General features: G+C 37.0%; 1 protein-coding gene across 2 annotated transcripts in view; it reads right to left on the bottom strand.

The window, feature by feature from the left end:
- The window catches only part of CNTN3 (contactin 3), a 358,137-nt gene that overhangs the window by 77,781 nt on the left and 262,011 nt on the right, over positions 1 to 18,345 (bottom strand). For both annotated transcript variants that reach the window (XM_526232.7, XM_054680802.2), the window contains 2 exons: positions 2,498 to 2,625; positions 701 to 876 (listed from right to left, as the gene is read on the bottom strand). In XM_526232.7, coding sequence (XP_526232.2) covers positions 701 to 876; positions 2,498 to 2,625 — 304 coding nt within the window. The remainder of the gene's footprint in view (positions 1 to 700; positions 877 to 2,497; positions 2,626 to 18,345) is intronic.

Here is an 18,345-nt window from a genome sequence, read left to right on the forward strand (position 1 = left end):
GTGGCTCACCAGCATTAAGCCACTTCTTGACCATTCTCCTCAAAGTGACAATTTTTCCTTAAAATCTGTAAATCTTTCTAATGTGGAATCATCACAAAAGAGGAGACAGAATGGAAACATTAGAAAGCATTTGTGTTGTGGAAACACACCGATCCGGACTTGAAGTTCCACCACTAACTAGCTGAGTGACTCTGGGCAAGTTGATAAACTTCCAGTCCTCAGTTTGTGCACCTGTACAATGAAGCGTCTTACTGCTAATGTCTGGTGCAATTGTGAGGATTAACAGTGATGATGTACCCTGGCCTGACACATTAATTGGGATCAAGCACCTGGAGGAGACACTTAGTAAGTGCAGCTTTCTCCCAGTTCATCACATATGTGTCATGTTGAAAACAAACACCTATAAAAGAAAATCTTCGTTTCCATAAGATACTAACAAAAAAAAGTAATGAAAAGTAACATTTACTATAAATACAACATCCATCAATTGTAATTGTAATTATACGTTGAAGTAAATGTGTTCAATTTCTGGTAATTACAAAAATAAAATTAGATCAAAACAGAATTGAGAACCACTCAACCAAAACCACTTATTTAGAAAACATTTCTAGAGCATTGTCTATATGTCAGACAGTTTTCAGAAGCAATGTGCCAGAGACACATGCAATATAAAAAGTATGAGGAAAGTGCCACAACTTACCCCACCAACTTTCTCAAAGTGAGATCCATCTTTCTTAAAATCTGCAAGGGCCCCATTGAAATACCAGGTAAAGATGATGTCTAACAGCGGGTCATGTTGTACCTGGCAGGGCAATATGACGCTTTCACCAACAGAAACATCCATGTTAGATGGTGCCAAAGTTATTCTTGTTGGTTCTATTGGGGAAATAATTTTTCAGAGAAACAGCATTTTATTGTGATAAAAGACATTTGCACAGGCAGACTGTTCATCTAACTTATACTGTGTATGTCTGTAGATGCATATACATAAATATACATACATCTATATAATTAAAAGTATTCAACATTAAAATAGGCATTTTGATGCAGAGCTACATTTCACTGGATCCACAAATTCTTGTTAAAGAAATTAGGATATGTGAACTTGTAGGACATGTAAGTTTAAAAATTAAAGTCATGTGTAAACAACAGTTATATTATTATTAACAAAATCAATTTCAACTTAGTTTTATTGTTTTTTGAAATGTAGGGGTAGAAATAGAAAATACTGTGTTTTCACCAACTTTGGCTAGAAATTACATCACCATCAAAATCTAAACAGACATTTAATGGTAGCCTGGATTTGAAAGATATAATACAAAAGATGCTAGAATAGGTACGAAAAGGAGGGGTACTATGTTAAAATGCTAATTAATGTCTGTTTTTCCCCAACGCAAATGTCCACATGCACATTTCTTTCTCCCTGTCGTCACCACCTACCTTTCATTTGTCTATCACGAATTAAAATTCTCTTGACCCCATTTTCCCACTGCTACTCCACATTACTTTGCACTACGTTGGACCAAAGTCTTCAAAAGAGTCATTTATGCATGTTGTCTACAATTATGCTAGTCAATTCCCTCTTTAACTCAGTCTAGCCAGACTTTGATCCTCCCAACCCCCGTCCTCACCAAGGTCCTCATAACCATCCTGCTGATATATCAAAAGGTATTTAACCTCATGCACTTCTCTGCTCAAAACCTTGCAGCCACTCCACTTTTCAATCCAACTGAAATAATTCCTCAGGAGGTCTACAAACTGCTTGCATAATTATCACTAAGAAATCTGTTAACTGACACCTTCATCTCCATGAAATCTTTTTCCAAATCTCTCCTTCTCAGTGAGGTTTATTCTGATCATCCTGTTGCTAATGCTCTAACTTACCTCTGCCACTATGCACCTTTCTTGTTTACAATTTTTGCCTTCTAATAATTTTCTTCTTTCTTATTCCTACTGTTACTTTCTTTCTCCTTTTATAGAAGGTAAGATTCATGAGGACAGTATTAGTGACAATGTGCTCAAGGATACAGCCCAAGCAACTGGCACAGAGTAGGTGCTCCAATTTTTTCATGAATGGATAAATGAATAAAATATATCCACAACTTTAAGCAATTCTTATTTATATCCTGTGATTTCCTGGACTTGAACATCTCCAGAAAAAATCAACTATAATGAAAAAGACAAAGTGTATCCAAAAGACCTGACATAATAGAATTTTATTTAAAAAAAAATAGAATGAGATCATCAACATATGCTATTTGTAACTCTTATTGCCTATCAACCCAGCACAGTAACTAATGTGTTGCCTGGTGCACATTGTGCTGTGCTAAGGAAATATTGTTCCCTTGACTTTCACCTGTTAAAAATAACATAAGTGCAAATACAGGTTCTACCTTCATAGTGTACTGAACATTGTGAAACACATAGTTACTTTCCTCATAATAATACATCTTACAGTGAATCCGTATGTAAAGCAATATTTTAGAAATGGACCTACCCGTAACAACCAAATGTGTTGTGCCATTTGCTTTCCCAAACTGGTTTTCTGCCATGCAGGTGTAAGTTCCAGCATCAGCTTTAGTCACATTGGCTATTTTGAGTCCTCCATCATTTAACAAAGAAATTCTAAAGCAAAGACAAATAAGATAAATATATAATAGCCATTTTTTTTCCAAATGAATATATATATTTTTACAGAACATGTTGCCTTAAGCTAGTATTTTTAAGGTATGACCAACCAGTCCTTAGCTTTTTGGGAATACAAAAAAAAAAAAAAAAAAAGAAAATTCACCCCTCACTCACATACATAAACACACGCACAGCATTGGATGACAAAAGATGCTCCACCAATTTGAACTTTGTTCAATATTTTTACTCAGCATTACTTATTACACCAAAGTTGAGAGGATGCACTTATCAAATAAGTGTCAAATGTTTTCCAAAAATATTAATATATGTTGTGGTAGATTATTCATGGAGTTAGCCTAATCAATTTTAAAGAAATACAAAGTAGGCAGAACACTATTTCTCTTAAATTTGAAACAGTATATGAGAAACGAGAAGCTGCATGTCTTTTACTATGAACTAAGAGAGTCACATCGCCCCAATAAAAACTGAAATTTTCCAAAAGAACATTTGGGTGGTCCCCTGTGAGCTCATGGAAAGAGCCTAGGCAAATCCAATAAACCTTACCTTAGAGTTTCTGAGTATACACTTAGAGTACTTAAAGCTTTGGCATCTGACTAATTAATTAAGGAAATATAACTGAGTGCTTTACATACACTTAGCACTATATGAGAACCTGGAATTATGGGGTGAGCAACACAAAAAGTCTCCACCTTCATGGAATAATATTCCAGTGAGAAGCATAGACAACTGTAGTACTCTGTTTTCATGCTGCTGCTAAAGATATACCAAAGACTGGGTAATTTATAACAAAAAGGAGATTTAACAGACTTGCAGTTCCATGTGGCTGGGGAGGCCTCACAATCATGGTAAAAGGTGAAATGCACGTCTTACATGGTGGCAGGCAAAGAGGAAATGAGAACCAAGTGAAAGGGGTTCCCCTGATAAAACCATCAATTCTCATGAGACTTATTCACTACCACAAGAACAGTATGGGGAAACCACCCACGTGATTAAATCATGTCCCACCAGGTCCCTCCCACAACATGTGGGGATTATGGAAGCTACAATTTAAGATGAGATTTGGGTGGGGACACAGCCAAACCATATCAGCAACAAATAAATAAGTAAAAATAAGAAGTTCTGATTTTTGAGAAGTACTCAGAAGGAGATAGACACGGTGATACAATAGAGAGTAATTACTTTAGGAGGAAGGGTTTCTAGGATAGGGTGCATCAGAAAAGCCTCTTAGAAGTGGTGTCATTTGAATTACGAAAAAAAAAAATGAGATGGGATTAACCTGTCATTAATCTGATCACTGTATCTTTATTGCCCTAATTTGTCTACTCATAATTATGTTCTCTTTCTTTGAATTCCTAAAATAATTACTATCCACATAATGCATTTAACACTTGAGTGTCTTTATCTTTTATGGCTCCTATTTTTGACCCATGAGTGAAAATGGATGGTAAACTTCTTAAAAATATTTGCAACCCCAGTATCAGCATGGCATCATATATGCCAACTATGGTAACTAAATGCCTCCAAATTCTGGGCCATTCAGTAGAATAAATAGGAAAAATACTGAGGACATTAGACTAGAATGAAGGATCTCAATCTGTAAAAATGTTTATTGCAAAATTATTAGGTGTGTTTCAAAAATGTTACTACAAGAGTTTCTGTATAAAAATGTATAAGATAGATTTTGTTTTATTTATATGTGCGTGTGTGTATATATATACATATATGTGTATACATTTATGTGTATATACACATACATACACACGTGCATATATATGTGCATATACACATACGTGCGTATATATGTGTATATACACATACGTGCGTATATATGTGTATATACACATACGTGCGTATATGTGTGTGTATATACACATACGTGTATATGCGTGTATATGCACATACGTGTGTGTGTGTATATGCACATACGTGTGTGTATATATACACATACTTGTGTGTGTACACATACGTGTGTGTGTATATATGTGTGTACATACATACGTGTATATATCTCTCTCCATATTTTTCTCCTCCAGTAGACTATAGGAGACTGCCACCCATCACTTTATATACGTATTACTTTATAGTCCATTACTCACTTTCATTTGCATCCTGGTTACACTTCCTTCAGTGAGAAAATCATGGTGGAATTAGAGCTAGCACACAGGTTCATGATCCTGGGTACAGCTATCTATTACGGTTTGTTATGCATATCATTTTTTTAAAACTGTGTTAAGGTATATTTAAAATAAAAAGGTTTGAGAGCAATGACCTAGAAAGCTCATCAGGGAACCATGGCACTGCATGCCAACTTGAGGAACTACAGAGAAAGGTCAAAAATTCCAAGAACTTTCCTAGGAATTAAAAACAAAACAAAACAAAAAGGGACATACCTGATTCTTCTCGTGGGACCCTGAAGGTTGTAATGCATTTTGTTGTGTGTGAAATGCCTCCCATAACTTTACTGGAAAAGATAATCAAATAACTTAAAAAATCTCTTTATACCTTAGCCTATCTGACAACAAAGATTTTCCTAATGAGCATGTAATAATAACTTAAAGAAGAAACCCTGCAGAGAAGTAAAAATAAATAAAAATTTAGGATATGGAGACTGGAAGTTTTAAGGAACATGGAGAAAAAACTTAAAGACATGTCAATCTGATCACGTGATCCTGCCCTCCTCCCTCCAGCTGTCCAGGCAAACCTTGCTTAGAACCTCCTCTTTGGTGTCACATTGCCTGGGAGATACAGACTATATCCTAAGCCTGAACCATATCCTCACATCAGGACCTCTGCCTCTCTCTAACTTCATATGGCTTCATGAATTCTTTTCCTTGCTTGCTTTTCTCCAATCACACAAGCTTTCTTTTAATGACTTTTTTGCTTCTTTTTGTCTCAGGGCCTTTATAAAAACTATTTCCTCTCTCTCATTGACCTGTATTCATCCTTCAGACTTTACTTACTTTCCTAAAACCATGAGTTAGATTCGATTTTCCTGTATTTGATCAAAACATTCTCTGTGCTTTCTTCATAGCACCCATCGAGTGTCCAATTACATATTTGTGTTCTTATGACTAATCTTTTTCTCCTCCAGTAGACTGTAGGCTCTCTGGAGGAAAGGACAATATCTAGCTCACTCACCACTAAATTTTTAGGCCCTTGAAAAGTGTCTGGTACAGAGTAGACATTCAAAAATAAAACTTGTTGAATGAGTAAATGATGGTATGCCTTTAGAGAGTCACTGTAAAGGAGTTGGGGCTAGTGAAGCTGGGTTGCAAGGCACTGACACCTTATAAATAATAAGCAAATAGATTCAGAAAGTGTGCAGACTAATACAAACACACACACATATATGTGTGAACTAATGGGATACAGATAGATAGATAGATAGATAGATAGATAGCCAGCCCTCCATATCTGCGGTTTCTGCATCTGCAGATTCTGTAGATTCAACCAACCATAGATAGAATATATTTTAAAATAAACAGATAATAACAATACAGCAATAAAAAAGTACAAGTGACAGAACAATATGGTATAACAACTGTTTACACAGCACTTACATAGTAGTAGGTATTGTAAGTAGAGACTATTTAAAGTATATGGGAGGATATGCATAGGTTGTATGCAAAAGCCAAGCTATTTTGTGTAAGGACTTGAGCATCCATGGGGGTCTGGTGGATATCAAGGAAATACTATGTACACATATGTAGGTATGTTGTTTACATATATGTAGCAAAAAGATAAGGCAATAGAAGACTGAATAAAGAGAATTTAGAAATGCCTTTCCCAGGATAAGAGAACTGAGAATATGCTTGTACTTGTTAGAGAATAAGTAAACAGAGAGGGAGAGACTGAAGATAATGGGATGGAAAAAAAGAGTGAGAGAGGAAACTGTCAGAGAAGTCTTGGAGGAAAGAGAGAGCATGATTAAGAGCCATGCTCCCAACCCATCTGATTGCTAATCCCATCAGTAAAATTTTGGGGCCATGACACCCAAAGAGAATGATACTTGATTTATAGTGTTGCTCAGGAAATTTTACCTATCATTGTTATTAAAAAGAAAACGCAGATGTGATGGAGAATTTTAATATGCAAAGACCAGAAGATGGCAGATTATATCAGAAGTTTGGGAAGATACTTAAATAATAAGGCAAATTAATCTGCCCTAAATTATAGGTTAGAGATAGAATGGGAAGCTTCAAGAAGCTGGGGATCTACCACTTCTATGATTAGTAAGCCTTAAAACAAAGTAAAAATGCCTCTTGTTGACTGAACATTATTGAACTTAAATTGATATTTTCTGATTTGGAAACTACAAAACAGAGGTAGGTAATTTCAGGTATCTTCTATGCAATGAATTAGTTTAACAGCTAAGTTTCCACTACAAATACAGAAGTGCTAGGAATAGAGGAAGAACTAGAAATTCTTTGGTGTATTAGGTTTAGTAACTTTAATTAAGCAAACTTCAAGTCAAGCAAATCATGCCCATGTTGAAATGAGACAAAACCTAACACCTTCGGAATCACATAAAGACTTCAAAGCAAACATATTGACTCTCGAAGAATGCAAACTCTATGTATATTGTAAAAATTTGAACTACTTGGATATTTTCTTCCTAAATTGGTTCTTCCAGTAAGTTCTAAGAGGCCCACAGGGCATTCGCACAACATAAAAATAAACAATATTCAGTAAATGAATGGAGTAATTGTTTCTCAACAGAAAACCTTCAATAACCCACGCTTCCCTACAGAGATTCAAAGTGAAAATTTTATACCACTTCACTATAAACGAATTTGCTTTCTAAGCTTTCTGAGAACAGGTTTATCTGCAAATGCGTAGAGCTGAAAATGTAGATAACAATGAGTGACTCCTGTCTTGGCACAAAACGTTAAATAACAATTTATGAAATTAACATTCAGTGCTCCAGTTTGCTTAGGGAAATGTGCAATTTAAATCACTGTGGCATTTTAACTCCTTGATCAGTTTTATAATATACCTTTATTTGTACCTTTTTATTGGTACTTCCTTTTGTAGTAGGAGGTTAATTATTTCACTTAACTTTGTGCAGTCTATGGTTAGTTTGGGATAAGTAAATGTAATTGCTCTAAGCTGCTCTAATGGCTCATGTTGTAATTATAGTGATGGCATTAAATTTATGACTGTTAAAAAACTTTGTTCATAAAGTATACTGTTGTCTAGACAACACTGACCTGTACTTTATGATGACATTTAAGCATCTATAATAATGCAGTGTGTTTTAGAATGGAAAAAGTCTGAAGCATTATGGATGGCAAAGCAGGATTTCTGAAAATATTGTTTTTCCCTGCCTATATTCTTCTGATCATTACGGTAATTTATTCAACTTGAATTTTAACAAACACACTGCAACTCTACATTTTCTCAGGAAGCATATCTCAGTGGAGTTGCAATCACATGAGATCGTTATGATTAAACTGCTGTGTAGAAAATAACAAGGCTATTTTAGATGGTACTTTCTGAGTACATATTCTAAGAGATGGATGCTTACATTACATGTAAGACAAAAGTACTCACAATGCATATATTACAGGATAAATAATGACAGTTAAGAAAAGCAAATATACATTGATGAAAATGTATGAGAAAATAAACATGAGAGAAAAAGAGCATAGAGTATATGTTTTCATTTACAACTGTATATGTTCTCATTTACAAATGCTCTCACCCCCACGTTATTGGTGAAATAACTGCTCCCCCTTGAGTTCAAAGATAACCTGCAAACAGTATTTAGGAAAATAGTATTAGCGTTTTTATTCTTCTACCTATCCTATTTTGGGCTTTCATGTTATAAATTCAACAGTGTTAGTACAGTGATTTATTGGTTAGTAAATCTCCAAGGAAAGGAAAAGCAGAATGGAGGAGATCAGCAGTTAATTATCCTAACTTTGAGTAAGTACCAGGCTAATAACAAGCAGCTCTGTGATTCTGTTGAGCATACACATTCTATGGAACAGACACCTAGAGAAGATGGACCTTGGCTCCACTCTATAACCTAGGGAAAGATAATGAATTCATACCATTTAACAGGTCCACATATTCATAAGTTAAAAGTCAACAATAAAGGAACATTTTCACTTCTATAAAGTGTTGCTAAATGCATATTAACATGACAAATATATTTAGAGCTAAAATCACTTTTATGACAATGACTGAATAGTTTTTCCTACTAAAATGGACTCAAACCAATAGAAGAAAAGACCCCTATAAGGGGATTTCCAGTCTAAATGATTATATACAACTATCATCTAAGTAATTTATAAGGCCCAGGCAATACTCTCATCTGAAACATTTGCACTCTTATACAAAGGAGTCTTTGGAAAAATTATAAATACTCAGACGCACGAAGTAGTAACACAAACAAAGGAAAACAAACAGACGAATGAGACAAATAATTCTCTGATGTCTTATGTATTAAAAGAAAACTTCAAAGAGGATATTATTAAGGTTCAAAGGCCCCTCATACTTGACACTATTCTTCTATGCCTCAGAGAGTTATATGAGTCTAACCAGGGAAAATAAAAATGTCGGCTTTATTAGTTGTATTACAGATAAAGGTGATGCAAAACTGTTTAGATGAGCGACAATGGCTTCCTGATATTTCACTCCAGAATTAGGCAGGCTTAGCCTTCCTGGCACAGGCAGACCACCTCAGGCCCTCCCCGTAAGGGCAAGACCCATTATTGCGTGGTAAAGAGAACAGCAAAATATATCCACTCTCTATGTGCAGCAAACACCAAAGAGAAAGAAGGGGAAAAGTTGAGCTAGAGTGTCAGGGCCTTCTACAGAAATTTAGGAGACAGACACTTTCTCTTGGGAGTCATTACAGAAAGATCCAAATGTTACTCCAGTGATTGTCCTTCTACTTAGAGACTAGAAGCCCTGGAATGGAAGTCATTCCACACTAATGTCAAAGTGCAAGATACCTGCATTTTATGCATAAGGGGAATTTCATCACCTCAAGGTATGTAGAGGATGCTGAATATTTTTTGGCTGTCCAGAATTGATTCCTCATTCTTTGGCAACTAACATTGATCTTCCTTGAGGAATTCTCTGCCCCTATTGAATGCAGTCTTGGTAGGGCTATGAATCACGGTGTCTTGTCCTATCCTAGCCATGGGCTAGACATATAAGTCGGTATTTTTGAAACTTGACTGTGCACCAGTTACCTAGCGGATTCTTTAAAATGCCCACTGCCGGGCCCACCATCAGATTACGTCTGGGATGGGGCATAAGGATTTGCATTTTTATCACATTCTCAGGTGATACTGGTGCTGCTGATACAGGGACTGTGCTTTGAGAGAAAATGTTCTAAGCTATGTCCATTGGACTCTCCCTCTTCAGACTCTGATTTACAACAAAAAGACCAAAATAATCATTAGTTCACTCATCCCAGCACTTGCTCCAACAAGATGGTACAATGCCTGCTGCCAAGATTTCTGGAGCCAGTTTCCTATACATTCTTAAGTTAGGTTGTTTCTTAGCTAATAATTGTTTGTAATATCCTTAATTCTCAGCTAGAGTTCACAAACCCTTAAAGGATACAGATTATGAAATGTTGGTGCTTTGTACATAGTAGTTTTTTTCGATAAATATTTGTTGTCTCAACAAATATGAAGAGTTCAGAAATAATCTTCTATGTAGAGAGGACAAGGTTTTATCACAGATCAACAGTAGACCAACTAACACCCTGCCCTGCTGTTGAGTTCTTGCAAGATAGAACAGTTTTGCCCTTTTATTCCAATTCCAAAGTCATCCACTTTTATTAATATCCATCAATATTTAAGTAGTTCATTTACAACCTTACACAGTGTTTTTTTTTTTTTTTTTTGAGACGGAGTCGCACTCTGTCCCCCAGGCTGGAGTACAGTGGCGCGATCTGGGCTCACTGCAAGCTCCACCTCCCGGGTTCACGCCATTCTCCTGCTTCAGCCTCCCGGGTTCACGCCATTCTCCTGCCTCAGCCTCCCGAGTAGCTGGGACTACAGGCGCCCGACACCACGCCCAGCTAATTTCTTTTGTATTTTTAGTACAGACGGGGTTCCACCGTGTTAGCTAGGATGGTCGCAATCTCCTGACCTCGTGATCCGCCCGCCTCGGCCTCCCAAAGTGCTGGGATTACAGGCGTTGAGCCACCGCGCCCGGCCATTACGCAGTGTTTTTAACCTTTCTAGGACACAAGGTTCTTTGAGTACTTGAAAAATCTGGGAAATCTCTCTGTAGAACAAATGTGTGTGTGCACATATGTATACGTATACACACACACACACACACACAAACAATAACAGTTTTCATACAACTGAGGAGGGGATCAGATCATCTAAGATATATGGGCCTCAGGTTAAGAACCTCTGCTAGCAATTCCATTCATCCAATGACGCAGAAGTAGGTTTGCAACCCCTTTGTCTTAGCTGCTTCAGTGCTAGCCTTTCTAGAAGTGCTTCATTGACATTTTCTTTTATGATGACCGTGTACATTTGATGATGGGTTCCTTACAAATTATGTTGCAGTGAAACAAAATGGAAATGTTGCTCAAGAACCTGGGTCTTGAGTCACACATTTCTTCATACAATATAGAGGGCTTCAATTTGCTTTCCCAGTAACATCTCAGTCCTGACAACCTGAACATTCTTGTCCCTCCTCCAAGCAGAGAGTTTATCACCAACTAGTCAAGCGCAGCTTCTGGTGGGCCAACACACCTTTCATAAGGTAATAAAACTTTAGTGCTAGTTCAATGGACTCGTTTAAGCATCTGACTCTTCATTTGCACTGCAGCACCTTCTCTGTATCTCAGGTTTTTGATTCTGAGCATAACCTTGAAATAACATCTACTCCAAGGCTACTAAAAACATACGTGAGAAATAATGAGAAATGGTGAGAAATAATATTCATGGAAAGTTAGCTAAAAGAAATGTGGCCTATGTATTCCTCAAGAGTCTTGAGTGTTAATATTCAAAGTTACCCTTAAGTTGCGAGCGGTAAAAGAAGTAACCTTTAAAATTGATTGTATTTTACTTTAAGTATGAGGAATATAAGTAGTACATTACTCACTCTTCTCTCTGTGGGCATCCACTGGATTTGGACACACACATAACATTTCTTGGCCGGGAGGAGTTGTGTATCTCCTTATCAAATGGTTTCATCTTACAGATGCTGTGGATTGTTAATTCACAGTATTTTTCTCTGTTCATTTGTTACCACAAAGCTCTCAGCCAAAATTGTGGATCTCAACTAAGTGGGTATATATTTTGTAAACTAACTTCATACATTCATTCCACAAATATTTATTAACATGGACCTTGCTCTGTCATAAACAATAAAGATTCCATGGTGAGGATTTATGCTGTTCTAAAGAAACTTACATTCTAGGCAACTGGAACACTGGCATATTTTTTCTCCTCAGTGTTCACTTTGTGTATTATTTGATAAACTGTCTCCAATTCTTTGTGAAATACGACACGATATAAGTAAATGAAATAGACTAGAAGATATAAAGTTATTAAAAGTAGGCTAGAGTAACAAAGAAATAAATACAATAAAGTATAAGTTTATAAAATTATCTAAACTAAAAAACAAGATTTTATTAAACTTTGAAATACTATTTTCTCAAGTAAATTCATAAATACTAAGAAAAAATAAGTGTTTAAAATAATCTTTAAGCTAAAGTTAAAGTTGTCTCTTTTTTAGTATTTGAATGTAAAAGGTTAGAAAATAATCTCTCTTCTTTTCCAAAACAGGATAGATTTTTATATATTCCACCTCAATTATATATATATAGTTTTAGAATTTCAGACTCAAAAAGGGTCAGATGCTCTCATCTTCCCATAAATACTACTCGAGCAATGAAATCTGCATTAAGACAGAATTGTAAAACACACAAATAAGATCACAAAGTGGAAAATGGGTCAAAGTACAAAATGAGTTGTTTTGAGTGAGGCAGTGAGAAATTTACCTCAGTGTAACAATTCTATAGACTTTGTATAACAGATCATAAATTATGAGTAAGTCCTCTCCAGGGATCAGAATACAGGAGGCAGAAATCATCATTATCAATCTGCATTTTCCACAGAAGTGCAATGGAAACGGCACTTCACTCGACATCTCATTTGACATCCATCCATCCATCCATCCATCCATCCATCCATCCATCCATCCATCCATGCATCCACTCACCTGACCTGTTTCCATGAAGGGCTTCAGGGAGGGGGAAGAACATACTAAAATATAGCACACTCCATATTTTTTAATAGAAAGTCTCAAGTAGAAATCTATAAAAAAATCAATTTTTTACATTTCTAAGAAATAGTTGCAATAAATTAAACTGGAAAATTATAAGTACTTTTAAGACATGGGAAGCTGTCCAAGAAAGAGTGAAATGCACTTCAACAAATATTTGTTGAGTACTTAAAATGCAGTAAGTGTTTTGGAAAATACAAGTATGAGCAAGAATTATTCCCACACAGGACACAGTCTAAAGGCCAAGTTGGGAGCTGTATAATTCATGCACAACAAACATAAAATGTGATCATTAGGTAGGAAATATTATGTCATATGTACAAATTCATCCAGCTCTACCTCAAGAATACACAGTCTCTTTTTCTCAGCTGCCACTACTGTGACCCTAAACCAAATCTCCATCTCGCTCTGTCATCCAGGTTGGAGTGCAGCAGCATGATCACAGCTCACTGCAACCTCCAATTCATGGGTTCAAGCCATCCTTCTGCCTCAGCTTCCCAAACAGCTGAAACTACTGGTGTGCACCAACATGCCTGGGTAATTTTTTACACTTTTTGCAAAATGAGCCTCACTCTGTTGCCCAAGCTGGTCTTGAACTCCTGGCCTCAAGTGATCCTCCTGCCTTGGCCTCCCAAAGTGCTAGGATTATAGGTGTGAGCCACTAAGTCCACCCCACAAGGCCTTTCTTGAAATGTACCATATAATGATAGTTTCTTTTTCTTTATGGCTAAAAAAATTTTATCTTTTCCACTTATTTATATTCTTTCTGTTCCTTATGCAAGCTCCATGAAGAAGAGACCATGTCTGTCTTATTCACTGTGGTATCCTCAGAGCCTTACACATGGCAGGGCACGTGGTAGGTGTTCCAGATTGCATTTCCAAAAGGTGAACACAGTATTTCACAACCCTCTTGCCCCACTAAATCCTTGCCACTCTCCCATTAAAAGGTTCATTGATGGATGACTAAAGAAAATGTGGTACATATGTAAACAGAATATTATTCAGCCTTAAAAAAGAAGGAGATCCTGCTATTTGTCACAACATGGATGAACCTAGAGGACATTATGTGAAATGAAGTAAACCAGACATAGGTTTGATCTCACTTATATGTGGAATGTTTTACAGTTGGAAAAAAAAAGTAGAGTGGTGATTGCCTGGAGCTGGAGGATGGGGGAGATGGAGAAATGCTGGTCAAAGGACAAAGGTTCTGTTACGCAGACTGAGTAAGCTCTGGAGCTCTAGTATACAGCATGGGAATTATAGTTAATTGCGCTGTATTATGTACTTGAAATTGCTAAGAGAGCTGATCTTAAGTGTTCTCAACACACACACACACAAAATGGTAACTATGTGCGGTGATAGATATGATATGATAATTAGCTTGATTGTGGTACTCACTTCACAATGTATACATATATCAAAATGTTACCTTCTGCTCCTTAAATATATGTAATTTTTACTTGTCAAGTATACCTTAATAAAACTGAGGGGGAAAAAGTAAAGTCTAACTTCTCTCCCTTTGAATTTGGATAGCTTGTGACTCACTGGTCACCAGTGGAATGCAGGGAAAGTGATGGTGTCTTCAGAGCCTAGGCAATTCAGCTTCCACCTTGCTAGCTTGAACATTCATTCTTAATGCCTTTAGCTGCCCTAGGTAGGCATTATGACTCTCGCTGAGGCCATGATAGCATAGGAAGCCTACACTCGCCCATGCGGAGAGACCACAAGCAGAGGCCTCGGGCTTCATGAGAGGAGAGACTGTAATGTACACCTATCTTCCAGCTGCTGTCTCCAGCCCCCATCCCACTGCAGCCACAGGAGACACACTGAGCAAATACTGCCTTGTCAATCAATCTCTGCCGGAATGTCTGACCCATGGAAACCTTGAGAGATGATAAAATGATTGTTGCTTTACACCATTACATTGTTTTAGCAGGGCACATGGTGGCTCATGCCTGTAATCCTAGAACTTTAGGAGGCAGAAGCAGGAGGACTGCTTGAGGCCAGGAGTTTGAGACCAGCCTGGGCAAAACACTGAGACCCCATCTCTATAAAAAATATATAAAAATTACCAAGGTGTGGTAGCATATGCCCGTAGTCCCAGCCACTCTGGAGGCTGAGGCAGGAGACACATGTGAGCCTAGGAATTGGAGACTGCAATGAGTTATGATCATGTCATTGTACTCCAGTCTGGGTGACACAGCGAGACCCTGTCTCTTAAAAAAAAAATGTTTTAGAGTGATTTGTTATGCAGCAAAAGTTAATGGGAACAGTGGATGTTCAATAAATATTTGAAGAATAAATGAATGTTGAAATGAACAAACATGTACAGAGCAGAGGCTTAGGGTACAAAGAGGGATAAGGTGAAGGCTTTGCAAGAATACAGGTGAGATGGTCTTCTACACAAACAGACATAATACACTGTGTTAAGTGATACTACTGAATATATAAAGAAACCAAAGTGGTAAAACATAAGAAAGAGCAATTAATCTTGCCTATTCAGCTCCAGGAAGGCTTCCCATAGCAAGTAACAATAAAGCTGGACCTTGACTGATATGTAAGGGTTTTCTAGATTGAGAAGAAGAGACATTCCAGCCAGAGAAAACCACAAGACTACAAATACAGAATGCAAGGAGAATTCTGCTTCTTTCTCTTCTCCTTTCTTTTCAAAATTATTCAAAAGGTAATGATACATGAACTCTTGTACTGCACCTTGATTTTGTTAAAACAGTCAATTTTCTTACTTCTAGAGAAAGCTCCTTTTCCCCCATCTTAAAAATATTAGAAGAAAAAAAAATGCAAAAGTAGCATGTAATGATATTGGGCATTTCTATGATTGCGTTAATTTTTTTTCTTTGAATTTCAAGCGAGAGCAGGGAAACAGAACAGGGATTTGTCTATGGTTAAATGCATGTGGGATTTTTGGGCCTGAGTGAGAAATGCTGTATGACCAAAATAATATGGTATGGGTAGTTACTCCCTGTAAATAAAACATTTATATTGGGCAAAGATATGAATTATTTAACCAGTTCTAACAACGAACTGGCTTGAAGTAGATTCAAATCCCCAGCACATTCAGATTCATTAACCTGCATTCCCCAAGGAAAATCACAACACTGACAAAATATATTTTAAGGTGGCCTTAACTTCTATGATCCATAAAACCAAATTTGAAATATGGATCTAAGAACTGCATGGTTAGCTGCAAAATTTTAGTTGATATGATTTTAGAGACCATGTGTCAGCAATCTGTTTAAAATAACATTTGGGTGGAATTTACTTAAGAAGGTTTAAATAATGTGCAATTCAGTTGATTGTTCTAAAAAAGAAAGGTCTGTACTTACCTTTCTTTTCAGCCCAGACTTATTACTCTTAAGGCATCTCAGCAACATGATGGAAACAGTTAAGTAATAATAAAAAAGACATACTAGCAGCCAACAAACATGAAAAAATGCTCAACATCACTAATTATCAGAGAAATTCAAATTAAAACCACAATGAGATACCATCTCACACCAGTCAGAATGGCTATATTAGAAAGTCAAGTCATAACAGATGTTGGTGAGGGTACACAGAAAAGGGAACACATATACTGTTAGTGGGAATGTAAATTAGTTCAATCCTTATGGAGAACAGCATGGAGATTTTTCAAAGAACTAAGAACATAACTACCATCCAACTCAGCAATCCCACTACTGGGTATCTACCCAATGGAAAATAAATGATTCTAATGAAAAAGTACCTGTACTCCTATGTTTATCACAGCACTATTCCCAAGAGTAAAGTCATGGGATCAATCTAGTTGCCCATGAACAGTGTATTGGATAAAGAAAATATGGTACATGAACAGCATGGAATACTATACAGCCATAAAACAGAATGAAATCATGTTATTTGCAGCCACAAGGATGCAGATGGAGGTCATTATTGTAATTAAATTAATGTAGAAACACAAAATCAAAAAAAACACATTCTCCCTTATAAAGTGGGAGCTAAACAATGGGTACACATGGACATAAATATGGAAACAACAGACCTTGGGGACTCCAAAAGTGGGGAGGAAAGCAGGGAGACCAGGATTGAAAAACCATGTTTTCATAGGGTACCATGTTCACTATATTTGGGTGATGGGTTCAGTAGAGGCCCAAACCCCAGCACTATACAATATGCCCTGGTAACAAACCTGCACATTTGCCCTCTGAACCTACAATTAAGTAAGTAAAGACATAAGTAGATAAATAAATACATGAAAGTCATATTAACAGCATCAGAAACCTTTTTCTGAGCATCTACAGAGAAGTCATTATAGCCGATACTTTACACACATTATTCTGATCTTTGCAATCCACTGAGTTTTAAAAAGGGGGGGGGGTCCCACAGAATGTGAGAAAAACGGGGCAGCGACAAAGTCGGAAATAATTTGTCCACAGGAAACCTTGGGTTTATCTGCCTATCAGAGAAACCAATTTCTTTAACTCATCCCTCACTAAGACTGTGTGCCACACAAATGCCACCCACGAGGCTGACTAACTCTGTTTAAGGATTCCTGGCCTCATTTTCCAGTAAGGAAGCCAAGGCTCAGGAATTATGTAACTTGTCTAACACCCCATAGGTGGCAAGTGACACAGCCAAGATCTGACCCACATCTTTCTGATTTCCATGCTTTGCCCTTTCCATATGCTAAAATTAAAGAAGCAAGTAAAACGTATGTTTAACTTCATCTGACACAGTGAATAATGTGCATAGCAATTCCTATACTGCATGCCAATTAGGCATTAATAATTCATGTAAATAATGATACAAATACCCACACAGAAACTGAAGCTGTCTGGTGGCTAATAGGGGAAGATTTGTAAGTATATGCTGGTGGTGGAGGGTAGGGTATTAGAGAGAGGAGGTGATCATCACACCATGAGCCCCATCCCAAACCCAAACTCTGGGATTTCATTGACTCTTCTCCTAATTATCTTCACTCTTAAATCAGCGTAATCTTCTCATAGAGTATGGGAGTCATTGGCAAAGGACCTCATTCCTTTTCTTTTTCCAGCTGAAAGCAGAAGAGAAATAGAGGTATGGGTTGGGGAAGCCAGGTCAGGAAGGAAGCTGTTCTCTACTCTCTAGAACTCTTGCTTATTTACCCAGGCATCTCAATCATCCCTTTAAGAGAAGAGATCTGCCTCCAATGTTCACCTCCTTTGAAGAAGACAAATGGTTTTCTATCTGTGGAAGAACTCAAGCCAGGCTTTCTTATTTTCACGATCATATGTGAACTTTGCCACTGACACAACTGGAATAAAAGAATAAATACCCAGTTTTGCTTCTTACCTGTGTAATCCTTTCTGTTTGGACAGCATGTTCCCTACTCTTTTGCTTTGCTGCATTTTACATCCCTTCCTATGAGATTTCTGCCCTCATGGAGCTGCT

Source organism: Pan troglodytes, chromosome 2 (assembly GCF_028858775.2).
Source record: "Pan troglodytes isolate AG18354 chromosome 2, NHGRI_mPanTro3-v2.0_pri, whole genome shotgun sequence".
Lineage (NCBI taxonomy): Eukaryota > Metazoa > Chordata > Mammalia > Primates > Hominidae > Pan > Pan troglodytes.